This window comes from Pituophis catenifer, unplaced genomic scaffold, assembly GCF_029215685.1.
Source record: "Pituophis catenifer annectens isolate HBS135680 unplaced genomic scaffold, rPitCat1.0.hap2 SCAF_1, whole genome shotgun sequence".
Classification (NCBI taxonomy): domain Eukaryota; kingdom Metazoa; phylum Chordata; class Lepidosauria; order Squamata; family Colubridae; genus Pituophis; species Pituophis catenifer.
The window spans coordinates 241,012,496-241,039,832 of record NW_027256881.1 but is presented as its reverse complement, the minus strand read 5'-3'; the positions used below and the strand labels follow the sequence as shown (position 1 = coordinate 241,039,832).

Here is a 27,337-nt window from a genome sequence, read left to right as displayed (position 1 = left end):
TCTCATCTTTCTCAACTTTCCTACTATCCTATTAGTATCTTATGTTTTATTACTTGCTTGTACCTTATGATATGATATAAGATTATATATTATGATTTATGATCTGCAACTTAATGGTATGTACACGGAGAGCTTAAATACCGGAAACAATGTATACCGTTAGATGTAGATCGTGTTAAGAAAATTCTCCATAAAACTCAAAATATTAGTACTGATACTGATCTCATCAATGTTTGTCATTGTTCCAAAAGTAAAAGTACCTGCTTATGTTTTGGAAATGTATCCTCGGAGAGGCAATTCCATTATCAGTAAACATCCATATTCTCTTCAGTTCCTTGAAGAACTGAACGTTTATGTTTCTTTTCCAAGAAATAATTGTAACTTTTGGGATTCATATCTGCAGGCTTAGTGGAGGAGCCATGACCAAATACTGCAGCAGGGAACTTGCAGACGTATTCAGGAGAAACCAGAAATTAAAAAACTTGAAGTTGTATCTCTACGATATAGATGACAGAACAGTGGAGACACTGTGTAAGGGGCTTCAACACCCAGACTGTAAAGTAGAAAAACTATGGTAAGTGATCCAGGGAGAGGCAGTTCAGTTGCCATACATAACCATATTCTCTTCAGTTTCTACAACAATGTAGCCCATGCTTGTTTCTTAAGAAATAATTTTAATTGTTTTGAATCCTTTTTATAGGCTTAGTGGAGAATTTGTGACTGAATCCTGCAGCAGGCATGTTGCAGAAGTATTCAGGAGACGCCAGACAATAAGAGCATTATGGTTGGTGCTAAAGTATCCAAAAGATCAACCATTCAGAATGCTATGTGAAGGGCTCCAACATTCCGCCTGTAAAGTAGAAGAGTTCGGGTGAGCAATCATGTTTCTTTTTTAGTTTGATGTACATAACTTTCTCTTGAGTTCTGGAAAAGTATCTAAGGAAAGGCAGTTACAGTTCTGATGTATAACCACATTATCTTCACTTCCTTGTGTTTTCTGAGATAGAATTCTATCCAGGATCATAGTCACAAAGGCATTAAGATGCCCTCCTAGATTTACTAGACATTTGAGAGCTGTCTCTTCTGACTGCAAAGATACTTTCTTAGCTGTTAAGTGCTAAGAATCTGCCTGAAGGGCTACTTTTTTTTTGAGATCTATTCCTGGAGAAATAAACTCAGTAATTTAGAAATCTTCTGCCAGGTTTGCCATTGTAATCACTTCAGCCTACTTTGCTACACTGTCATTCTGCCATATATGCAGAGAGGAGGGAGAATGGGAATGAAGGGAAGGGGATTGACAGGATGACAGGAACCAGAGGTGCCATTCCGAAACAAACTGGTGAGACAGACTGGCAGATCCAAGTGTGAAAATGGAATGCGGAAGTTTACCAAAGAGGCACCAAACCATAAGACTGTTACATAAACACTTAATTTGAATACTAGGGAAGATTTATGAATAGTCAAGCGGGGGGGGGGGGTCAGGGAGAAAGGGAAAAATCAGGATTTATGCAGGAATAGTCAGCTCCAGCTTTGCTTACACTGTAACTATTTGGCTTTAGTAAAAGAATATATTTTTTTCCAAATGGAATCAAGGGTCTTTCTTTCTTAAGGATCCAAGCTAGGACAAGCCTGACATCTTCATTAAGCAATTTGTAGATATGACAGCAATTACTCTGATAAAAAAAAAAATCTGCAGCTAGACTTTACAGATGTATAGATCTATAGCCTTTGTTCATTCTTTCTTCATTATTTGAGTGGATAATATCACCTTGTTAACACTTCCTGGAATTTTTCTTCAATTGTTTACTAGCTTCCTTTAATACAGAAAAGATCTGTAGAAGAGCCATGGTGGTGCAGTGGTTAGAATGCAATACTGTGTGCTACTTCTGCTGATAGTTGGCTGTCTGCAATTTGGCAGTTTGAATTTTACCAAGCTCAAGGTTTTCTCAGCCTTCCGTCCTTCCGAAGTCGGTAAAATGAAGACCCGGATTGTTGGGGGCAATATACTGACTCTGTAAACCGCTTAGAGGGAGCTGTAAAGCACTGTGAAGTGGTATATAAGTCTAAGCGCTATTGCTTATTGCTATCTTTGAAACTTTCTTATACTTACACTTTTGGGAATCTGCTTTAATATTAATATTGGCTTGTGAGGTATTGGCACTGAATAATTTGGACTTACCAGACTTCTGGGGAAGCAGTGGCAAAATTAGCATTCCTCTCTGGACAAGGAGGGGACTTAGCATTGCCCCCAAGCACTCTAGTCTCTGGTGAACTTCAGGGTCTGGGTGCTAAGCGATTGCTACCTTTATCCAAGGGCACAGGGTTCACAAACTCATTTCTTAATCACTTCTGGAAATTGTTTGTTATCTACTTTGTATTAGAAACCTTCAGAATAGTAAATTTCATTACACTAAGTGATTGTTCTTCAATCCTAAACGAAAGAAGTTTTATGTAAATGTAAGCAATAAAAAAAATCTTATCTCTTATTTTGGAATAAACAGCAAAAAGTAATGAGAACATTGACTTTGGGAAGTTATATGCAGAGTAAGGGTCCAGATGGATCTGAAATAAATATTTGAAATTAATTATTAAGATGGGAGAGGCAGTTCCGTTATCAGCAAATAATTATATTCTCCATATTCTCTTCAGTTCCTTCAAGAGTATAGTTTATGCTTGTTTTCCAAGAAATAATAGTATTTTTGGGGGATTCAAACATGCAGGCTTTTTGGAAAATACTTGGATAAATATTGCAGCCGGCATCTTGCAGAAGTACTCAGGAAAAACCAGAGATTGAGAAAGTTATGGTTGTGGATTGAGGGTTCAAAAGTCGAAATGGTGGAGTTGCTGTGTGCGGGGCTTCAACACCCAGACTGTAAAATAGAAAAACTATGGTAAGTGATCATTGTTTATTTTTTTAGTTTGATGTTGTTACTTTCTCTTGACTGTTTCTCTTCTGAAAATATATCCAGGGATGGGCAGTTCAATTGCCATATATAATCATAGTCTTTTCAGTTCCTATAATACTAAACACAGTAAGGAACAAACAATGGAGGAAAAAGCGAAGGGACTAGAGCTGTGATGGCGAACCTATGGCACGTGTGCCACAGGTGGCACACAGAACCCTTTCTGCTGGCATGCCAGCCATCGCCCCAGCCCAGGTCCACCGCACATTCATGCACCTCCCATCGGCCAGCTGGTCTTCCAGTCTCTGCCGCGCATGCACGGAGGCAGGGCCTTCCCCGATCTCTGCAGGTTCTACCCTCTGCAGATGCCTCTCCGTGGCAGGAAAGCAGGAGAAAGCTAGCACGCGATGGGGGGAGAAACTGAAAAGATCTGAGGAGGCACAGAAGGCAGGAGAAAGCTAGGATTCGATGGGGGGAGAAACTTTGGAGATTGGAGAAGGCAGGAGAAAGCTAGGATTCGATGGGGGAGGAACTTTGGGGATCGGGGAAGGCAGGAGGAAGCTAGGATTCGATGGGGAGAAACTTTGGAGATCAGGGAAGGCAGGAGAAAGCTAGGATTCGATGGGGGAGGAACTTTGGAGATCAGGGAAGGCAGGAGAAAGCTAGGATTCGATGGGGGAAAAACTTTGGAGATCGGGGAAGGCAGGAGGCAGCTCTTTAGCACAGCTAAAGCACAGCTCTTTAGTCAGATCTCTCCCCCCTACAAGCGCGGCTCTTTTAAACAGGGAAAGAAGACAGGCAAGAGAACGAACACCAGGAAACTTTGGAGTTGCCCGATCATCAGCCAAGCGAATTCCGGCTCTAGAGCCACCCCAAACCCCACAGTCCATGAGCAAGGTGGAAGAAGGGAAAAGTCCCTCTCTTTTCAGTTCCCCATTGGGCTGGCTCCGCGAAAGGCTGCCTCCTGGTCTCGGATCCAGTTCCCTCCTAAAGTTTCAAGGGCCACCACATGATTTCCATGAACTTGAACTGAGCAGAATTGCGGGGCCGAGCTGGGCGAATGTGGCGGCTGAGTGCTCAGCGTCGGTGGCAGCAGGCAGGTGTTGGGGAAGCGCTGAGGGCAGCATAAGCATCTGGGATGCCCCTCTTTGGGCTTTCCACTTAGGTGGTGATAGGTGCAGCCAGTCCCCGTCCACCACCTGCTTGGCCTGCAGCTCCCAGTGGGAAGGAGCCCAGGCAAGCCGCTCATTCAGAGCTTCCTCGGGGGTACTTCTGGCCCTGCCATCTTGGCAGCACCATGCGCCGGGCGGGGAATAGCTGTCTCACCAGGGAACGGGCTGGTACCTAGTTGTCCTGTGGTAAGAGGTATGCCGGCCCACTTGGAAAAAGTGGGGGGGCGCAATGGGGAGGGCAAGCATACACAATGTGGGCGCATGTGTAGAGGGAGCATGGGGGTGTTGTGCATACATGCGTAAATAGGGGCACGCATTGCATTATGGGTTCCGGCAAGCGGGAGCGCGATAGCGCTCACACGCTCAGACTTTTGGCATGCAATGCCAAAAAGGTTCGCCATCACTGGACTAGAGACAAGTCTAGCCACTGAAACTTAAACAACAAAATGAGGAACTCCAATTAAAGGAAAAAGATTGCAACCAAATTGAACACCATAAGGAACAATTAAGTAACACAAGAATAAACCTTTAAATATAGACCAATGCAGAAGTGAAATCTGAACCGGTTTGCTACCAGTTCGCTGGCCACGCATGCTCATTGTGCGCGAAGTGCATGCTGTGCATGCACATGCACATTGCACACCAAACAGTGTCGGCTGGCAGCCCCCAGGATTAGAGTGTTCTCCGTGGCCGCACCGACCCTCTGGAATGGGTTACCCACCGGGCTCTGGACGGCCCCTGACCTCCGCACTTTCCACGCTGAGCTGAAGACATGGCTTTTTCAGCAAATTCCCTGATCTGCCGTGGGGTTTTTAATTGTCTGGGGATTTTAAATTGACTAATTTTAGTATTGGGATTGTTGTGTTGTTTTTATTTTGTGAGCCGCCCCGAGTCCTATGGGAGAAGGGCGGCATATAAATTTGAAAAATAAATAAATAAATAAATAAATAAATAAATAAATAAATACATGCTGCACATGAACATGCACAGAGCACTTTGTAGATCAGACAGTCTATCTAAAGTAGTTTGCTGTACCTCAGGAGCAAAGATCAAAGATGTGACAGAGAGGCTTATGAAAATAATTAAATCCAGAGATTATTATTATTCTTTTCTCCTCATTCACGTGGGGATGAGTCATATGACAAAGAGCCTGAAAACCATATCAAGAAGCTATGAGCCAAAAAGATGGGGGCACAGGTGGTGTTTTCCTCTCTACTCCCAATGAAAAGTAAACATCCAATCAGGGAATGCAGAACATTTTTTTCAATTTAAATGTATTGTTTTATCATAAACTATAAAATACAGAACAGTAAAACAAACAAAATTAAACCAAATAAAAATACATTCAACCCTAACAACAACAACAACAACAACAACAACAACAACAACAATAAATAGTATACAAAAAAGGAAGGAAATGTTGTCAATTAAATTTAACATATAACATGTAGGATCCACCCTGGCTGAGTGCTGGAAGAAAAGAAAAAGCAATAAATTCTCCTCCCCTTTTACAAACATGTTTCTGTTTGTGTGTGTATGTGTGTGTATGTGTGTATTGTATAAAGAAGAAAAAGTAGTCAACAGTTTGAGCTAAATATTACATGAACCCTCAAATCCCTCTGTTAGCCATCTGTTATTTATATTTAGCACGTAGAATGTCCACAAATGATTTCCAGCTGATTAGATATACAGCTGTCTAATCCATTATCTCTAATCAAAGCAGTTAATTTCGCCATCTCTGCTAATTTACTCATTTTCAAAATCCATTCTTCAACAGTCGGCATCTTTTCTTCTTTCCAGTGTTTGGCAAGTACAATCCTTGCAGCTGTCACCATGTAAAGGAATAGCATCCCAAATTGTTTTTCAATTGACTTGTCCATTGTACCTAAAAGAAGAGCTTCGAGTTTCATTAATATTGGTATCTTAAATATTTTTTCATTGTCATTGTTATGTGTATCTAGTAAGTTTTCACATATTTGCAAGACCACCACATATGAGAAAATGAACCTGGATTTTAACTATATTTCCAGCACTTATTAGAATCCCTTTCTACATTTTCGCTATTCTATCAGGAGTCAAGGACCAACAATACATCATTTTATAAATGTTTTTTTTTCAAACTATAATTTAATGTAAATTTTAATCCCTTCATCTATATTTTCTCACATTTATCTGGCATTATATTATACCCAATTTTACCATACAGTCTTTAACCTCTTCATCTTCTAGATTCATCTTGAGTAGCATTTTATATACTTTAGAAATCAAGTGTTCAATCTCTAGAACATTAATTAATGTCAAATTCTTATTTAGTTCTATGAAAACAAAACTTTTTATCAAGTTTAAATCTTTCAAAAATCTATAATAATTAAACCAATCACAAGCAAGTCCTTCACTTATTAGTTGTTCTATTATTTTTATCTTAAATCCCTCTTTTTCAAAGATCAATACATCTCAATATGTCACCATTTACATTCTGAAATCATCTCTGATTTATGTAATGCTTCATGAGGTGATAGCAAAAGTGGCACTTTATCAGCTAATCTTCTTTTATACTTCCACCACATACATCCAATCAATTGCCTAATAACGTGAATCTGAAAGCCAAGATTAACTTTTACTTTGTCATACCACAGATAGGCATGCCACCCAAATCAAAACCTTCAAGGTCTAACAGCCTTGACTTTTTTAAAGTTACCCAATCTTTTAGCCGTACCAGATGACAAGCATCATAACATAATCTAAGATCTGGCAAACCCAGACCTCTTCTATCTTTAGAATCTTGTAGCAGCTTATATTTAATTCTTGTTTTTTTATTTTGCCCAATAAATTTAGATATATCTTTCTATGCTGTTTCAAAGTAGAATATCTAATCAATATTGGTATAGTCTAAAATAGAATAACATTCTAGGTAGTGCATTCATTTTAATTACTGAAATTCTTCCCATTAATGACAAATGTAATTTTTGCTATCTATTTAAATCCAATTTTATCTTCTTCCATATTTCACCATAATTATTTTTGTAAAGCTTAGAATTTTCCTCAGTAAGAGTCACCACCAAGCACTGTACTTTTTTCACAACTTTAAAACCAGTGTTAAATTCCAATTTATTCTGATCTTCCATCTTTATGTTCTTAGTCAGTATTGTCATCTATGATTTATTTATTCTTAAACTTGCCATTTTTCCAAACATTTTAATCTTCCTCATAACATGTTCAATGTTCTCTAGCGGATCTTGCACAATCAATACCAAATCATCAGCAAATGCACGTAATTTGTAATTATGCACTTTAATTTGTAGTCCTTTTGCTCTGTTAGTCTGTCTAATATCTCTATTCAACAGTTCCAACACTAGAACAAATAATAAAGGGGATAATAGACACCCCTGTCTTGTTCCCTTCTGGATTGCAATTGACTTTGTAAAGTCTCCATTCACCATGATTCAAGCTTTCTGGAGTGTATAGATGGACTTCAGACCAGTGGTGGGATTCAAAAAATTTTACCTCCAGTCCTGTGGGCATGGTTTGATGGGTGTGACTAGGTGGTCATGTGACTAGGTGGGCGTGGCTTGGTTGTCACGTGACTGTGTGGGCACATGGCTTGGTGGTCATGTGGCTGGGCAGGCCTGGCTGGGTAATTGTGTGACTGGGTGGGCATGGCCTGAAACAAAGTAGATTTTCTTGAGTTGCTGGAGTCAAGTCAAATATAATAAATTATTATTATTAATTGCATATATATTTCTCCATGCTTGGTGACAAAAAGACTGTGGCTTTTCAGAGGCTTTATTAACCATCATTTAGTTTGGAAGCAGCAGAGCAACTTCTGCTCCAAATAATTTTACCCTCATTAACTACAGACCATAAAGCCAGAAAAATATATAATCATTATATATGCATTCTGTAAATAAATTGATACTGGAAAAAGCTATAGTAGTTTATCATCCAACATAACCATTAGTCTGTGTAGAATTTTAGACAGAATGCTTCACCAAGGATACCTGTAAAATCCAAATACATATTTACTAGTTTTTCTTCCAGTTTCCACTCATTCTGGCTTCCAACTGAAATGCCTGAAATTCTATCCACACTCACAGACTTAACATTCAATAAAATTAATGCTGCAGTTCAGCAATCTTCTTAGTTTTCTGCTGAAATGTACTGCCTGAACAGGGATTAATCCAGAAGCAGACTTACTTTCCCAGTTCCTTTTGACAAGCACTGACACCAGTAAACCAAGATGATCAAAATGCTCCCTGTGAAATGAATGAGAACTGCAGATAATTAAGATACTGCTTCAGTTAGTTCAACCCTTGCATAATGGCAAGCCTTGATTTGTGTGCTCACAAATTCCAAACTTATGTACATTTACTGGAAAATAAATTTTACTGGTTCCAAAGGCACAGATTTACGAATACTCAATCGTATTTCCAGTACATTTTCTCAGAATGTCTCTATTCTGACTTTATATTTATAAAGTCTATGGGGCAACTTGAAGAATAACTGTTTTGAGAGCTGCAGATGAACTGTTGTTATTGAATTTGCTGGATTTTCAGAGACTGGAGAAATACTGCCTTATAAGATTATGAGGCATGCATCGACCTCAATTAAGGTAACATTCATATATTGTATTATATGATTACTGCTTAGCACTTACCATGTGTGGTTAGGGTGCATTTGATAGAGTTGGCCTTCAGGAAAGCAAAATTATATGTAAACATTGAAATAAAAAGCCGAGGAAAATTTGTATCTTCTCCTGTCCTGACAGTGACTAAACCTGGTGGAACTATTTCAAAATCTTATCATCAGAAACTTGCAAACATTTGGCTTCTGCATTGAGCCTTTGCTGTTAATCTGGTAATCCAAGCAAACTACATATAAATATGTTCTTACTATGCTTGAATAACAAATGTAATTGGAGGTTTTGGTGAAAGTTTTTTTCCTTAAATTTCTCTTCCAGGATGGCTGTTCCTAGTTCATAAAAATGTTCTAGGGTTAGTGCTGTCTTAAATTTAGAGATAGGTATTTGATTTAATTATATTAGTAGTGTAAAACAGCAGAGGCTGACTACTGAAAATCATATCTAGGAAGGCCAGCAAATCTAATTGCCTTTCTACCTCCATAACATAATTTTAAGGCTGAGTATTACCTGTTTATAGCCCATCATAAGCACTACATCCCATGAAAAGCCATGACACGGCAATTTCCAATGAATTAGTCAATTAAATAAAAATTTTAAACTACTTTCTCTCCCGCAATCTGGGCTGAAGCAGAATTAAACCATATCTGCTCCTTTGTGCTTTCTGAATGGATTTTATAGGAAGGAGGCTTAATTTCACACCCATACACCCCAGCCACTTCCCACTCAATCTACCTCATTTAGGAAGCATGGAGGAGGTAGTCAGCAATAGCAAAACTCAATATCTTCCAAATGGGCTAGGCGTGGGGGGTGGGGGGGACAGAGAAAGGGATTCTTGCTCCAGGCTACTTTAAAATGTTTTAAAGTCTGGCCGTTCAGTTCCAGCAACATATCTTCAGCCTCATCCAAGGTGAGTGGCTGGAAGGGGAAGGGGAAGGGGCATGGCTGGGAGGGGCAAGGAGGTGTGCAGCACTACTGGTTCGTGCGAACCTGGCCAGACCAGCTGAATCCCACCACTGCTTCAGACCCTCTATAAAGCCCAATCCAAAATCCATCTTTGAACATAAAGGCCCAGTTCAAATTGTCAAAAGCTTTTTCTGCGTCCAAAAAGATTAATGCAACCTGTTTGTCATTACGTTGTAAATATTCAATTATTCCATATTCAACCATAAAAGTAAAGATAACCCCTTCCAGCTCATCCAAGCGAAAGGGAATATTACTTTGTTTCAGGATATCTGTCAGGAAAAAATATTCTTTGTGTTTCCTTAATATTATAATTGGAATTTCTCTGAATATTTGCACCTCTTTTCCAAAAATGTTGAATCTCTTGTGGTAATGTTTCTGAATTAGTTGCTCTTCAATAGATTTTCTTATAAATTGGATCCTAACATCTCCTGGCAGCTGTCTTTTGGCTGCATATGCTGAATTTATTTTGTAAATCTTGTCAATTTCTTTAGAGAAGTCTACTTTCTCATCATTAAAACATTTAATCATTTCTGTTACAATTACATCACTTAAATTATGAATTTGTTCAGATATTCCCATAAGATGCAGAAAAATTTCCTTCTGTTTCAGATCCAGTAAAAATAAATGTTGGTTAAGAAGATCTAACGTTGTGTATGTCTCATCCAATCTAATCTGTATATTTTAAATATCTTCTTTAGTTTGTTTTAGCTCTGATACTAATGATTCAAATTTTTATCAGATTTTTTATTCATCTCTTTTATTGTGTTATAAAAAACCTTTTCTCAAATACTTCCAAAACAAATTTGGTGCTGGGCTTGTCCAAATCATGTTTTAATACTTTCAATTCCTTCTTAGACGTTTTTGCCAATATCCTCTCATACAGCCTGTCAGGGCAGTGATTTAAGAGCTGACCAGCTGCTACAATGATGCAATGATGTAATCATGGGAATGAGTCAGCAAGGCTTTTGGCTGTTATCCCTTTAAAAACCTGTATAATAAGAAGAGGCCCTGTTAGGGCATCTTTATCTCACCATATGTTCTTTCCTGCTGTAATTGCTGATTGTTTGACGTCTGCCTATAGTACATGTATGTATAATATATATTCTTTTGTAAAACCACTGTTTATTACAAACCTCTGTTTGCTATTATTGCTCCTGTGTTATGTCACATATTAAAACTGTGCGCACTCTGACACAGCCAGTTGCTTGCAGCAGAAAAGCAGGCAAGAATACACTGTTTTCTTTTCAAAGTCAGATAAGTTCCAAAACTAAGCAACTGGCAGAGCAAATAGTGTGGATATGCAAATAAATAGAGAAAAAAAAGAGGTTTCTAAACTTTTAACATACTGTTGAAAGCCAAGAATTATATGTAGAGTACGGAAGAAATAGAATAAAGATGTAAAGTCTTTTCAAGTTGATAACATATATAATCTTTTTGGAAGAAGTTCAATATTATTAAATCAGTAGTTCATTTTTTCAGTAATCTAAACCCCCTCCCCCTTGTTGCCATTTGTCTTTTCCATATGGAATGAGTAATTATTTCAAGACATTCCTCCAATGTTATTAAATCAATTAAAGTCCACAAAGAGGGAAGGTATCTAAATTCGATCACACAGCCAGCAATTAACATGCAAAAAGGAAAAAGGAAAAAAAAAACATTGCAAAGTGTGAAGTTAAAATAGAGGCATCTTTGAAGATGACTGGGTGGACATGATATAAATCTTCTTCTTTGGCAAACTTACTAGGGAGAAGAAATTTGCTGAATATTCACCCCGCCAGCCAAGGAATGTCATCCAAGGAGCTTCAGGGCAATTCCATACTACTCCTTTTCTAATCCAGCACTGAAGTAGTTATAGAGACCTGCTCTGTAGCTATCAAACCATACATTGTCTAGCAGAACAAAGAAATGAGCTGCTAGTTCAGAGCACCATACTGGGTGAAGTTCAGGGAATGTAGAATATTTTAAGTAAACAGTGTTTTCATGGTAAATATGTACCCACTCCCATTGATGAAAGACATACTGGCCCACTTGGCAAAAGAGAAAATCTTTCCCAAGCTAGATCTGCGAGAGGCAAATTACCAAGTGAGAATTAAAGAGAGGGACGAGTGGAAAACAGCATTGAACTGCCCATTAGGAAGCTTTCAGTTCAAAGTGATGTTTTTTGACCTCCAAGGAGCACTGTGGTGTTCATACAATTGATGAATGAAGTGCTGCATGAGCACCTATACAAAGGGGTCCTTGTGTACTTTGATGACATCCTCATCTTTACCAAGAAAACGGAGGAGCATGTTAAATTGGTTTGGCAAGTACTCAAAAAATGTCTAGCAGAAAACCTCTATCCCAAACTATCCAAATGTGAATTCCATAAGACCAGCCTTGACTGTCTGGGGTACTAAGTATCCAGTGTTTGGGTCAAAATGGATCCAGGAAAAGAAAACTCCAAAGCTTCCTTGCAAATGTCTATCAGCAATTGATTCCCTCCTTTGCAGAATTTGCCCTCCCAATCTCCAAACTACTAAAAACTGGAGGGGGGAAGTGAAACCATGACCAAGTCAACCCTTGCAATGGACGCTGAAATTCCAAGAAGCCTTCAAAATGCTCAAAACGCTCTTTGCTAAAGAACCAGTCCTTAAAACCCTGACCCAGAGATGCCTTTTATCATCCAGGCAGATGCCAGCTATATGGCAGTGGCCACAGTTCTCCTTCAGAGAAACTGGAGGAGAACCTGCAACCATGTGCATACACCTCCTGAAAGCTTATTAAGCCCAAAAAGGGGTTGGCAATGTGGAAGAAGGAAGCCTATGCAGTCTGCTGGGCTCTGCTAATGTGGCGCCACTTTCTTGAAGGAAGCAAAGTGCCTTTTGAAATATGGACAAATCATAAAAATCTGGAGGCTCTTAGGACCCCATGGAAACTTTCTCCCAAGCAGGTTCGGTAGGCGCAATACTTCAACCATTTTAATTTCACCTTGAAGTACATCCAAGGGAAGAAAAACCTTTTAGCAGATGCTCTGTCATGAATGCCACAATACAAGTTTTAGGAGGTGATCCATGCCATGATTCCTCCTTCCCAGAGAGTGACACAAGCCATGACCAGGCAGCAAATGCGAAAGCGATGAGCTGCGAGGGGGCGGGGGTTCTAATTCAGAACCTCAAAACTGAACTGCTTTTCCACCTTTGGTACAGGGACAACAAGAAGCTACTAACCTCCAGGGATTGACTAGCCTGGAAGGGCTCTAAACTATATGTCCCCAGTACCCTTCGACTTCAAGCGGAGCCATGACACAAAACAAGCAGGACACTTTGGGTTTCTAAAAACTCTAGAGACAATTTTGGTGGCCGAGAATGAAGAAAGACATTGATAACTATGTCAAAAGTTGTGCAGTTGGTGCCACTATGAAAAAAAGACCAGGAAAACCTCCTGGATTCCTCAACAAGTAGTCGGCCCATCCCATCCATGGGAAGAAATTGCCATGGATTTCATAGTGGAGCTTCCAGAAAGTGGGGGAAACACTGTCATTTGGACACTGATTGACCTCTTCTCTAAGTAAGCCCATTTCATAGCCTGCCCTGGTCTCCCGTCATCCCATAAACTAGCCAAGTTATTCTTAAAGCTCATTTACAGGCTGCATGGGGTTCCTAGGAGGATCATCTCAGATCAAGGGGTTCAATTTACAGCCAAGTTCTGGAAGGAATTTATTAGGTGAATTGGGTCCTCCCAGGGGCTTAGCTTTTTATGCGAGTACCAATGGGGTGGTAGAATAAGCTAATGCAATGATAGAAAAATACATGAGGTGCTACATCAACTACCAACAAGGACTTGCTGCCCTTCGCTGAGGTAATATACAATAATGCTGTACATACATAGTAGTACCAGGCTCACCCCATTCAAAATAGCTACATGGATGGGAGCTTGTCCCCATGCCTGAGTTCCCTTGGGAGCCACCCTCCTCAGTGACCTTAACCAAATGAGTGAATTCACTGAGGAAAGCATGGGAAAATATAAAATGGGCTCTCAACGAGGCTGCCAAAATCCAGAAAGTCCAAGCTGATAAGCATCAATCCCCCAACCACCATTCCAAATTGGGGACAAGGTTTACCTCTCCACCAAGTATTTGAAGTTAAAACTGCCCTGCAAGAAGCTAGGACCAAAATTCCTAGGGCCTTTCCCCATCGTGAAAATCATTAACTCTGTTATAGTGGACCTAAAACTCCCCCATCTAATAGGGAAAGTGCATCTGGTTTTTCATAACAGTCTGTTAAGACCAGTAATAGAGTATCAGCTGAAGCTATAGCCCGGGTAGCCCCAAGACCAATCATAGTGTAGGGAGAAACTCATTACAAAGTAAAAAGGATTCTAGACACTTGGATTATATAACAAAAAGTTAGTATCTAACAGTGGAAGGGGTATCTGCTTTCAGAAGCCACCTGGGTAAAAAGTAAGGATGTGAAAGCAGATCAGTTAACTAAAACGTTTCATGACAAATACCCTCGGAAGCCAAAAGAACCCCTTAGGGAGGGAAGGGGTGGTTGAAGAAGAACTAATCTGTTTTATGCTTGCATTTTCCAGAAATTTCTCATGCTTTAAGGAGGAAGGTCTGACTGTCAACTCTGAATCAAACTTGCCATGTACACTGGGAGGATAAGGGGGCAGGGGGAGTAAATAGACTGTCTCATAGACATAACAAAGAGTCTTCCCATGGGAATCAAGATCATCCCAACAAGTAGCAGTTGAAGGAGGAAAGGAGTGACCAAAGAGCCCGTCAACTGCTTTAATTGGATAATGTGACTTGGGAGTTTGGGGAGGGAAACAGCTACTCTTTTAATTATGCTATAACCGCAGGAAACTTCAGAGTTGGTTTTCACTAGCTGTGCCAATATGATGTATCCAATAAACATGTTCTTCCTGTCTCAGAGTTCTGATTTCTTTGGATGCGTTACTCTGAACACTGACAGGATGAGGAACAGGGTGTTGTTTCTCATTACCACAACATGAGATGAAACCCATGACTTGCCTAATAAAGAGGACTGGGGTGGCATTACAGTAATCTTCCAATATTTGAGATGCAGTCACAGAGAAGAGGGCATCAACCTATTCTCCAAAGCACTTCAAGGAATGAGAAGAAGTAACAGGTAGAGGATTATTAAAGAGAGATCCAACCTAGAACTAAGAAGAAATTTCATGGCAGTGAGAACAATTAATAAGTGAAAATGCTTGCCTCCAGAAATTGTGGGTGCTCTATCAATGGTGGTTTTTAAAGAGATTGGACAGCCATTTGTACAGAATAGCATAGGATCTCTGCTGAGAGTGAGTCAAAGTAAAATACTTCCAAGTGTCCTTCCAACTCTGTTACTCTGTATTGTATAAACTAAATAATTTTATTTTTGTGTCTGTGTGTGCTCTTTTCCACAGCATTCATGAAGGATTTCTGTCCAACTCATCCAGCAGTGATTTTTTAGAAGTACTTAAGAGATTAAGAGAGTTACAGTTATTTCTCTGCAGTCTAGATGAAAACGTAGAGGAAATGCTGTGTGAGGGGCTCCAACATCCAGAGTGTAAAATAGAAAAACTAAGGTGAGTGATCACTGTTTTTTTGTTAATTTGATGTACTTTCTCTTGACTGTTTGTGCTCTAGAAATATATCCAGGGAGAGACATCATTTGCCATATATACCCATATTCTGCAATTCATATCAGAATACAGTCCATACTTGTTTTTGAAGGAATAATCGTAATATTTTGCCCTTTTTGCTACAGGCTTGAGGGACGGTTCCTGAAAGAATCCTTCTGTGAGTCTTTTGCCGAAATACTAAGGAAAAAAACGAGATTGAGAGAGTTGGATTTATTATCCAATGACACAAATAAGAAAGCAGTGAAAATGTTATGTGAGGGGCTCAAACATCCAAACTGTAATGTAGAAAAACTAGGGTGAGTGATCAGTTTGATATACGTTACTTTCTCTTGAGTATTTGTCTTCCAGAAATATAGCCAGGGAGTGAAATCATTTGCCATATATAACCACATTCTCTTCAAATTCTACAAAACACAATCCATGCTTGCTTTTCAAGAAATAATTGTAGTATTTTGCTCTTTTCCTTACAGACTTGGTGGAAAGTTTCTGACTAAATTTTTCAGCAGTCATCTTTCAGATGTATTCAGGAAACATCAAACACTGAAAGAGTTACAGTTGTTTCCCATCAACAATATTGATACAGTAGTGGAAATGCTTTGTGAAGGGCTCAAACATTCAGACTGTAAATTAGAAGTACTACGGTGAGTAAGCAGTGTTTTTTAATTTGATTTATGTTATTTCTCTTAAACGATTCTATTCTGGAAATATATCCACAGGGAAGCAATTTTAATACATTATATAATAATATTTTCTATGGCTGCTTCAAGACTAGAGTTCATGTTTCTTTTCAAAGAAGTTATTCTAATTCAGGCTTTGTGTAGTGTCTGTCAAAGAGCCACTATAGGGATCTTGCTGAAGTATTTGGGAAAAACAGTCACTGAGAGAGTTAGGGTTGTTTGTCCATGTTAAAGATGAGAATGGGCGGGGAGGGTCAATGGAGGAGGAAAGCTGGCTGTAAATGGCCTGAGGCAGGTGATTGTGGGTGAAGGAAGTGTGGCCAAGGGTCCGTGACTAAATATCCTAAACCCCAAGTATTATCAAGGGAACCAGTTGTGGGATTCAGTCAGTTCACACCAGTTTGGGAGAACTGTTAGTTAACTTTCTGAGCATTTTGGCATACTGGCTGTTGGAAGAAATCTCCTTCCAACAGCTTTTTGTTTTTCCCACCTTAAAGGGTTAATCCTGTCAAGAAGGCAGGAAGGAGACATTCTGGTGTGCCTCTTTGTGTTGTTTCTAGCTGAATCCTGCTTATCTTTAAGTTTTTTCCAAAACTCCCTTTGACTTAAGACTTGTTACATTGTAACAGCAGTTAATGGTTCTTGGCAGTACGCCCAGATTTTCTGCAGTCTTAGCCTTAGCTTCTCTGGAATTTTTTTCCTTTGCTGGTGCTTATTAGGGGCTTGACTTTCTTAAAGGGGAAGGGTTATTTTAAGCCTTTTACATTGCTTTAATAGTTCCTGGCACTGTCCTTTTGGGGTGTATTTCCAAGAGGCAGGATGCAAGCTTGGCACTCTATCTGATTTTTTTTACTGCCTTTCTGGGGGCATGTGATCTTTACTTAAATCTGGATGGTTTCCTTAGGATATCTTAGGATATCTTGTGAGGTGAGTGAGGCCAACTGGTATCTTTAAGTTGTGCAAGTGGATCTAAAGATTGCTTCCCCTGGGTGGGAAAGGGTGCTTTTGTCAGTTCACTGAGCACAGGAGTTTCTTGTCTATGGGGATTCTTCAGTCAACCAGGTCATGATTATCCCAAAGGTGCTTTCTTCAAGAGGCAACTGGACTTTCTTAGTTTCCAGAAAGTCCAGTTGCCTCTTGAAAAAGCACCTTTGGGACAGGAGTCTCTTGCATTGCTAGGGGTGGCTTGGGAGGGCAAAGACTTGAACCTGGGCCCCCTATATACTTTGTTAATTTGTCTTTTTAGCTTGGCATTTTGTAGCCCAAGTATGCCCTCTCATTTTCTGGAGAGCTTAAATGACTTCTCTACTAAAGGGTTTCACTTTATGAGCAAAAGTTGGCTGCTGATAGTTATCATTGCATTTTAACTATTTTAATTCCTCAAGGTGCTCTGGCACCCTGCCTGATTTGTGACTCTTGGTTGCAGATATTGTTGATGAAAAGGAAGGTATTCAGACAGAATGGTTTAGGTTTCCATGATGGCTGTGACTGTCATTGATCTTCAGTGTGCATTTCCCCCATTTCTAATCTAATGATTGGTATTTAGGGCAGCTTTTTGCAAGTAAACAAGTTTTTTATATTTTTGTATAGGTAATCCTTGACTGACAACAGTTCATTTAGTGATCATTCAAAGTTAAAATGGCACTGAAAAAAGTGACTGATGACAGTTTTTCACACTTATGACCATTGCAGTATCACCCCGGTCACGTGATCAAAATTCAGATGGTTGTCAACTGTCTCACATTTATTATGGTTGTACTCTCCCAGGGTCATGTGATCCCTTTTTGCAACCTTCTGACAAGCAAAGTCAGTGGGGAGGACAGATTCACTTAACTTAAAAAGTGCGGTGATTCACTTAACAAATGTTGCAAGAAAAGTTGTGAAATGGGGCAAAATTCACTTAATAAATTTCTCACTCAGCAACATAAATTTTGGGCTCAATTGTGGTTGTAGGTCGAGGAGAAGCTGGGCCAGGCAAGGTCAGGACAGGACAGGCGTGACAAGGAGTGGCTGGGAGGGGAGGGGTGAGGCAAGGCCGTGTGAGGTGAGGCGCCTCTCAATGTGAGTGACGTCAAGTTGGCCATGCCCACCCAGCCACACCCTCTCAGTCAGTCATTAGGGCAGAGAAGTGGTTGTTAAATTATTTGAATCCCACCACTGAGCATAACATATACTTTCTATGCTTCTGAAAGCACACAATTATCTCTTGATCATTCCTTGTTCTTTTAATTCAAGGAAGGTTTTCCTCATAAACTGGAGGTGATCTGACAGATTTTCTTCACACTTTAACCTTACTCTATAAAGTGTTCTTGTGAGAGTTACTTTGCTGCTTTCAGTCTCTCTTACATAAATTCTTTGTAAGGTAAGCCAGCATTCTCTAGCCAATGTTGGTCCATGTATATGTATTGCCTTTCTGCCAAGCACAAACTTATGTTAGCTAGTGCTTTTTCATTTTGCCTTTGCCTCTCCTCATTGAGATTTGCTAGAGGATTGCTTACCACTGTCCACAAATCTACCTCGGCAGAAACATCTCCAGGTTTAGTCTCCATGAGAGATAATTTGTCTCATTAAGACAAGCCGTTTCTATGACAAATAGCATGATGCTGTCTTTACAGGCCAATTGTCCTCAGCATTCTTCAGGATCACGAAGAAACTGTTACCTCAGAGAAACTTACACTGGTACTTCAGGGCACTTCTGGGCCCATAACCTGTCAGGGAATTGTGCAGCAGGTATCTAAATGAAGTCAGTGATGCTGACACAAACTTGTGGTTTTATATAAATACATATATTTTACATCTATTTTTCAGCAAACAAGATAGTCAGGCAAACAGGAGCACCATGAGGTAAATCACAGAGCACACAGGTGGGAAAACAGGGAAATTCCCCCTTTACACCCACAGCAACCAATCACAGCTCAGATTGCCTCACACAGGAGTCAGCTCTCTTCCACCAATCAGCTATAACTGTGGGTTCTGACTCCTGGTACAACCCCTATTTTTCCAGCTATTAAATTTGAAAATCTTGACAAGCACTGTGTGAGGGGGCCAAAGATGGAGAGTGATTTATGTAGGTGAACAGAATTTTCAGTTAGAGGTGTACAATTATCTCTTGATAATTGATGTCTTTTGTAAACATATCCGGGGAGACCACAAATAATGAAATTCCATCCAGGTTCTTCAAGACATATGTTCATAGTTGATTTCAAAGATCTATTTGTAATTTTTCTGACCTTTCTATGTAGGATTAATGGAGAGTACTTAGAAGTACTCTGTGGGCACTCTCTGTCCTTTGGGAGACAGATTGCAAGAATTGTCACGATAAACCAGAACCTACGTAAATTGTATTTGCATGGTGACTGCATTAGTGGCTACGAGACGAAGCTGCTCTGTGAGGAACTAAAACACTCAAGGCATAAGTTAAAGGAGCTATGGTAAGCCATTAGTTTTGTTTGATTTCTATATTGTTCATATTTCTTAGATTTTATTATGGAGACATTTTAATTTAAATCAAATGAAGTGAAATATTTTACTTCTGATATTTTGAATATATTTTCCTTGTTAATGAGAATTTATTCACTTATTCCATGTAAGTTTTTAAAACTGCTTGTTTAAGAGAAACTTGTTATTAACTTTTTTCTTGTTTTTATTGAGAAAGGCATTGATATCTTTAATCTATTTCTTGTAGAAACATAAGATATAATAATTGAACTGCTATGGTAATAATTAAAACCTTCAGATCCAGCAGCAAAATTATCACAATTGCATCCTTTGTCTCTTAGAATTGCTGGAAAATGTGATGGCATGATATATGATGGCCTGATTGCCATGTTTTGATTTTGCTTAGTTTTGGTTTTTACTAATGTAGCACAACTCTAGGCAGCTCATTACAAAAGATGGCTAGTCATAAACCAACAAACAAACCTACAGTAAGTAATGAGACTGGCACGTGTTGCTCTTCATAAAATATTAAAATATACTCTGGGCTTATTGATGCATTGAGGGGAAGCTTCCTCTAACTGGATAACCTTCTCCAACACATTGAACTGTTAGCAGGACTGTTTGGGGAGGAGTGCTGTAGTGCTCTTATAGAAGACTATTAGACTCATGTTCAAAAGTGGCACAATAAGAGCTAACATATAGGATGGAAGGATTGCAAGCTAGTATGTAGAGCAAGAAAACTGCTGGAGAGAAGATTTCAGTCCTCCAACCTTGTATCCCACTGGGTCAGTTCTGCTATTACAGTGATCAAGATCTTCAAACACTCTAAACCTGATATTTTGAATCTTTCGTGATTGAGCTTTGTTGGGTTTGTTGAAATTAGTTTTCTACAGTCCAAAGAATAGATCTGATTAAGTTTATTTTTCACAAATCTTCTTTTCAAGATAGACATATACAGTGCATTTGAAAAGTATCTAGTCCCTCTTCACTTTTGTCCATTTTGTCATGTTGCAGTCTGATTTCACAGTTTCTTTTCTCATTAAGCTATTCTCACTGCCCATAACAAGAAACTGAAAACAGATTTTTAGAAATGTGTGTAAATTAACTGAAATATCGCATTGGCATAAGTATTCATACCCTTTGCAACAATGCTTGAAATTTAGCTCAGGTGCCTCCCTTTTCTTTTGATTGTTGCTGACATATTTTTACATCTTGATTGGAGTCCACCTGTGGTTAACTAAAATGAGTGGACATGATTTGGAAAGGCACACACCCAGTGATGGGATTCAAATAATTTAACAACTGGTTCGCTGCCCTAATGACCAGCTGGGTAGATGTGGCTCGGTGGTATTGTGACCGTGAGGGTGTGGCCAACTCAATGTCACTCACATCGATGGGCACTTCGCCTTAGCTGTTACAATGTAATAAGGGTTAACTAGAGAGGCAGTTTAGATTAGGCTAGAAACAACACCAGAATGTTTCCTTCCTGCCTTCCTTAAAGAATTAGCCCTGTAAAGTGCAAAAAAACAAAATAAGATTTCTTCTAACAACCGGTTCTCTGAACTGCTTAGAAAGTTAACAACCAGTTATTCCGAATAGGTACAAACTGGCTGAATCCCACCACTGCACACACCTCTCTATAGAAGGCCTCACAGCTGATAATGCATACAGTAGCAGAGCAAAAGCCATGAGGTCAAAAGAACTGCCTGCAGAGCACAGCCCTCCACCTATCTGGGTTTTATGGTAGAGCGGCTAAACGGAAGCCTCTCCTCAGTGCAAAACACATGAAGCCTGCCTGGAATTTGCAAAAAAACACCCGAAGGATTCTCAGACTGAGGAACAAGATTCTCTAGTTTGATGAAACCAAAATTGAATTGTTTGGCTTCAATTCTAAATGTTATGTCTGGAGGAAACCAGGCACAGCTCATCACCTGCTCAATACCATCCCAACAGTGAAGCATGATGGTGGCAGCATCATGCTGTGGATATGCTTTTTAGCAGCAGGGACTGAAAGACTCCTCCGGATTGAGGGAAAGCTGAATGGAGCAAAGTACAAGGATATCCTCAATGAAAACCTGTTCTGCTCAGGACCTCAGATTGGGCTGAAGATTCACTTTCCAACATAACAATGATCCTAAGCACACAGCCAAGAAAACACAGGAGTGGCTTAGGGGCAACTCTATTCATGTCCTAGAGTGGCTCAGCCAGAAACCTGACTGGAACCCCATTGAATATCTCTGGAGGGACCTGAAAATGGCTGTCCACTGACAATCGCCATCCAACTTGACTGAGTTTGAGAGGATTTGCAAGGAGGAATTGCAGCAAATCCCCCAATCCAGGTGTGCAAAGCTTGTTGCGTCATACCCAAAAAGACTCAAAGATGTAATTGCTGCCAAAGATGCTTCAACAAAGTACTGACTAAGATACTAATGTGATATTTCAGTTTTTTTCTTATAAATAAATTTATAGACATTTCTAAAATTCTGTTTTCACTTTGTCATTATGAGTGTTGATTCATGAGAAAAAGATGAATTTCAACAACGGTAGAATCAAGCTGCAGCATAACAAAATTGACAAAAGTGAAGAGGGTCTGAATGCTTTCTGAATGCATTGTATATACTGCAGGTAGCATATTGGATGAGCACAACACCATTCTGCTATTTAAAAAATGGCTGCCTTAAAAATAGCAGAGAAATGTGCTGATGATTGCATGAGGTCCAAATCATTTCTGTCTAATAGTTTACAAAGTGCGAGGAATTTAGAACAGAAGCGGGGGGGGATGCCATCCTTGCCACCCCTCACCATCCATTCCACATGCAAATAACCCACCCTATCATCCAATTGAAAATGTTATGAAGGAAACACAATGACACAATGTTGCAAAAGACCACAACACTTTAGCTTCTTAGCCTATGTTGTAAGTATTTACCAGTTTCTTAATCATATAATCAGATTAATCAGATAACAGATTCCTTCCTTAACATCAAACCCTTCAGTCAACACCTAGTGAATTATCACACCTTTCAGGGGAAATCACATTTCTTCCCAACAGACTTCAAATATACATTCCAGCTTATATTACTGTCCTAAACCTTTTCACTTCTGGACACCTGTATGATACGCTACTCTATTGAATAAATCATCCTTCATTTCAAAAAGTTGCCACGCTTATTTGTGACCTATCTCAGACTTGAACCCAGAACTTCCTCCTAACAAAATCATGCAGAGCAACTTGCCTTAAGCATGTGCAGGATTGGATCTAGACCGGGGTCAAACTTGCGGCCCTCGGGCCAGATGCATCATGTGAATGGGAAAAAGTCATGAAACGTCACATGACAGCAACATGATGTGGTGAGTTTGATGCTCGTGATCTAGATTTAATCATATTTAGATAAGATCACTAAATGGATAAAGTGAGTTAAGAAATTTGTAAAAGTGTGATAACTGTCTTTAGAAGAGCATTTGGAGGCTGTGCCCAGGAGGACTTTCTATCAGGTTCACCTGATCCGCCAGTTGCGTCCCTTTCTGGATCAGGACTCCTTACGCACGGTCACTCATGCCTTCGTCACCTCCCGCCTGGACTACTGTAATGCTCTCTACATGGGGCTCCCTTGAGGAGCACCCGGAGGCTCCAACTGGTCCAAAATGAGGCCGCGCGGGTGGTTATGGGAGCGAAGTGGCATTCCCATGTAACACTTCTCCTGCGCGAGCTGCACTGGCTCCTGGTGGTCTTCTGGGTGTGCTTCAAGGTTTTGGTTACCACCTTTAGAGCGCTCCATGGCTTAGGACCTGGGTACTTACAAGACCGCCTTCTGCCACCAGTAGCCTCTCACCAGCCAGTACGCTCCCATAGAGAGGGGCTCCTCAGGGTGCCGTCAGTCAAACAGTGTCGACTGGCGTCCCCCAGGGGGAGAGCCTTCTCTGTCGGGGCACCTGCCATTTGGAACAAGCTCCCCCCGGAGATACGGAGGATCCCGGACTTACGCACTTTCTGCTGTGCCCTCAAGACCTTTTTATTTCAACAGGCTGGCCTGGCCTAACTTCCCTTTTAAATTGTTTAATTTTAAATTTGTTTTAAAACAATAGGGGTGTTTTAATTTGTATGGGCCAAATTATTTAATGTGTTTTTACATGGTTTTTTAAAGTTTGTATTATGTGTGTTTTATTTTTGGCTGTTCACCGCCCTGAGTCCTTCGGGAGTAGGGCGGTATAAAATTCCAAAACAATAAACAATTAAATCCATTTGGTACAGAGTCATCTTTACCAAATATCACAGATAATATCATCAGTGCTTGGCATATTCTGTTCATGCTCCTGTCCAAACATCTTTGGTTGTGGAATTGGGTCTTCTAATAACCAGACTTGGACTTTGCTTCAGACTCTTACAAACCCCAAATATTGAACAGATTGGGGAAGCCTGGAAGCAATTTTAATTAAGCCAAGTCAAAGTAAGGATCTCTCATTCATTCTCTTTGAAAGAAAAACATGTTTGATGTAGCTCTGCCTGATCCAGAACAAGTCAATCTCAATTTTTTGAATTGGAGAGTAAGAGTAAGAAATAACTGTAAGTCTAAAATATAAAATTCAATTCAGGTAAATAGATAACATTGCAAATATATATATATAAACCCTTCCAGCACCACATAATATATATAAAATGCCTATATCAAAACAGTAACATTACTGGGTCACTATTCCATTTTTATTTTTAAATTTGATGACATCACTTTTAAACTCCTTTTTTCTTTCATGTTTTTTTACCTTCTTGGTTTGTCCTAAAAGTTTATTATAGAGCCTTAAACCAAAGTATTCCTTGAAGTCTTCTAGTAGTCAACTTTTTCTCTTGAATCAAAGTGAGCCCTTGAATAAATCCATCACTGGCTGCTCCATTCAGTATGGCCCTTTCAACTTATCCATTGTTGGCCACCCAGTACCATCATGGACAGAAGATTAAATCATGGAAATATTTTCTTGGCTATTGCTTGGAAGGATCAACTGAGAACCAGGTTGGATAAATTAGGGAGGGGGAGGGGCAATATTCACATTAAGAGATGTAATAAAAATATGAGAAAATTATGATTTTCGCCTGATTTCTGGGGAAATCATGCAGAGCACTTGAGTAATATGGGGACACCAAGGAAGAAAGAAGAAATAATTCTTTTCCTAAAATGGATTTTATAGGGATAGCAAATTCTTCTATTGACAATTAAAATATAGGGTTTTTTTGAACCAGATAAGACTTAGAATGAGTGTGACCAAATAAATCTTGGAATTATTTTGGCTACATCAGATTATATTTGGAGGTCTGGATCTGCCTTCAAAGATGGTCAGATGGGTCCCTGTTCAGGCTGATAGAGATATTACTGTGGATTTATCTTTTGTTGGGGGATTAAAATAAGATTTTCTTTTTCATTATAGGATGAATGGAAAATATATTATACAGAATGGAGAATGGGTGAACATGGACCATAGGACTAGAGCCCCCCGTGCAAATGTTTTTTCTTCATGCTTGCCTATTTCTTTTGTGGCTCGCCGGCGGCCAGTGGAGCTGGCAGAAGAGTTGGACAGTGAGGAGCTTGGGGAGGAATTTTGGCCAGTCCTGGGGGGCTGGTGAAACCTCGGACGAGAGCTCTGTGTTAGAGGCAGAGTGAGAGCGAGACAGCAGCAAGGCAGAGGAACAGTTGGAGCGCATGCACAGAGCTACCAGAAGACAAGGACAACTAAGAAAGCAGAGTCTACTCAGGAGAAGAGCCACACTTTGGAAGTGATTGACCCCTCTCATAGGAAACAAAAAAGGAGCAAACAGGGAGTGGGCTTTTGCAGGAAACAATTAGTTGGTTCAGTGGTTTCAAGAGTGGAAAGTTCTGTTAATGACTCTAAGAGACTCTGTGCCAAGTTTTGCTTTGCCCTGCATTTGGACATTAGTTATCTGGCAGCTTCCCAAGCGAGATATAAGAATATGGTCAGGAAGAGTTGGAACTTAATATATTTTAAGTGAAATTCTAAATAACTTTCTTTCAGCAACTATAATCTGAACTGTGGACTTTTCTCCCTTTGCAACTGAAAAATGGCACAAGAATGTAAGCATATAAACTTTTTCATGGAAATGTGGACAATACATCATTTTGTTTACATTGTGAGATCTCCTCCTTTGAAATCTGAACAAGGGAAGGAAATGTTGCTTGCTTGCTTGCTTGCTTGATTATATGCCATTAATAACTATTAATGACCACATAGATTGAAACTATTTTGTTTTCAACCAAAGAGAATATTTATAGCTCAGGGTTGAACTGTGGAGTCCTTGTGATCTCTGTGGTTGATTGTTTACTTCCAGATGTTTCGACTTCTAGCACTGAAGATGCTACCTAGTTAGGTAATGAAATGTCTGCAAAAAAAAGAAGAAGAAAAGAAACAAGTTCAAGGACCAATAAAGTAACAAGTTCTATTTTAAGAGAATATAGAAAGAGAAGTATGATGCAGCTTTGAAAGTTAGTGTTATCATTATTGTGCTTATGTAATAATCTCTTTCAATCTCATTCTCTTTTGTTTTTGCTCTCTACAAACCCATCCATCCATCAGGATTTGTAGCAGTTGTATTTCTTACTTTTGTGGTGTACTGCAACATTATTTTCTTTTATTTCCATTTCTATGGTTTTACTCTCAGAGGATTTCTGAAATTCCAGTTAAAAAGCTGGTGTCAACACAGGTCTGACATAAATAAAACATTTAGAAGGACATTTATGCCATGGTTGTTGATACAAGATTTCAAAATAGAGAAAGCCAAAAGAGCAAAGGGTCAAATAATGGAGTGAAGTTTAGGAGTAAGAATTCAATGTTGGTAAGCAGTCTGCTGTCAGTGGAAATCCAAAGGGAAAACCAGTAAAATTTGGGAGGAAACATTAATAGCTAAGCAGCCATTCAGATAACGTGACAGTATACTTATGTCAGAAAGGGCTGAGCTGCATGGCCAGATATCCTAGTCAGGTGTTAGAAGCCCAACCAGAAAAGAGGATGAGATAGCTACATCAATAGCACTTAGATTTATGTAATGTTCCATAGTGCTTTATAGCAGTCTGAGCAATTTACAAATGTCAATGTCACTGCGTTTTTGTATTGACCAGATGAGCTCATATTTTTGGACTCTAAGACTTTCCGTAGCTTGCCAAGTCCTTATCTCTGATTCACTACACATGTCCGCATTCCTTCACTTTCTTTCTACTAACTTTCTTTGTTCTCCTGCCAAGAGGTCCAGCTGCAGAGAGGTGGCCGGCAGGAACGTTGCCAAAATGTAATTATTTTAGAAAGTGAGATGTTTTATTTTCTTTATAACAAATAAATGAGTTTTTCTTAGAAAAAAATATCTTCGGGGTTTATTTTCTTGCAAAAGTATGCTTCAAGGGAAAAGTCTTGATCCACATCTCTAAATCAAGGTGCGATTACCCAAAAGAAGAATGGGATTAATTAGCACCCTGACAGTCAACGTATTGCTCTCAACAATCTGTGTCCTTATTTTACCAACCATAGAAGGATGGATGCCTGAATCAACCTTGAGCCAGGCTGGATTGAACTCCTGTCTGAGGGCTGAATTAGCCTGTATTACTGCAATCTAACTACTGCGCCACCAGGGGTCCTAATATGAAATTATCCTACACCTTCCTGCTTCAAGATGAAAAAAGTCCCTTCTGGCTTCTTCCAGCTCTAGAAGTGCTTCCCAGTTTGCTTCTTCAGGTACTCACTGAGTCTAGTGGCAGGTATGGTCCCTCTTCCAGGTTAATGATTGCTGCGTGGCCATTTTGGGCCTGGACCATTTAACCTTTAATTTACTTTCACTTTTTCATTCCTCCCCCCTCCGCACTTATTTCTCCCACAAGTTCCCCGATGAAGTAGTGGAACTGCTACAGTCCTTTCTCTGAA

The 27,337-nt window shown here is 39.6% G+C and overlaps 1 protein-coding gene across 1 annotated transcript in view; it reads left to right on the top strand.

The window, feature by feature from the left end:
• Window positions 1–26,755, top strand: part of LOC139308601 (NACHT, LRR and PYD domains-containing protein 12-like) — a 99,451-nt gene extending 72,696 nt beyond the window's left edge. The window contains exons 9-16 of the mRNA XM_070932232.1: window positions 404–574; window positions 701–871; window positions 2,721–2,891; window positions 15,090–15,251; window positions 15,434–15,604; window positions 15,779–15,949; window positions 19,228–19,416; window positions 24,842–26,755. Coding sequence (XP_070788333.1) covers window positions 404–574; window positions 701–871; window positions 2,721–2,891; window positions 15,090–15,251; window positions 15,434–15,604; window positions 15,779–15,949; window positions 19,228–19,416; window positions 24,842–25,037 — 1,402 coding nt within the window. The 3' untranslated portion in view covers window positions 25,038–26,755. The remainder of the gene's footprint in view (window positions 1–403; window positions 575–700; window positions 872–2,720; window positions 2,892–15,089; window positions 15,252–15,433; window positions 15,605–15,778; window positions 15,950–19,227; window positions 19,417–24,841) is intronic.
• The last annotated feature ends 582 nt before the right edge of the window (window positions 26,756–27,337 follow it).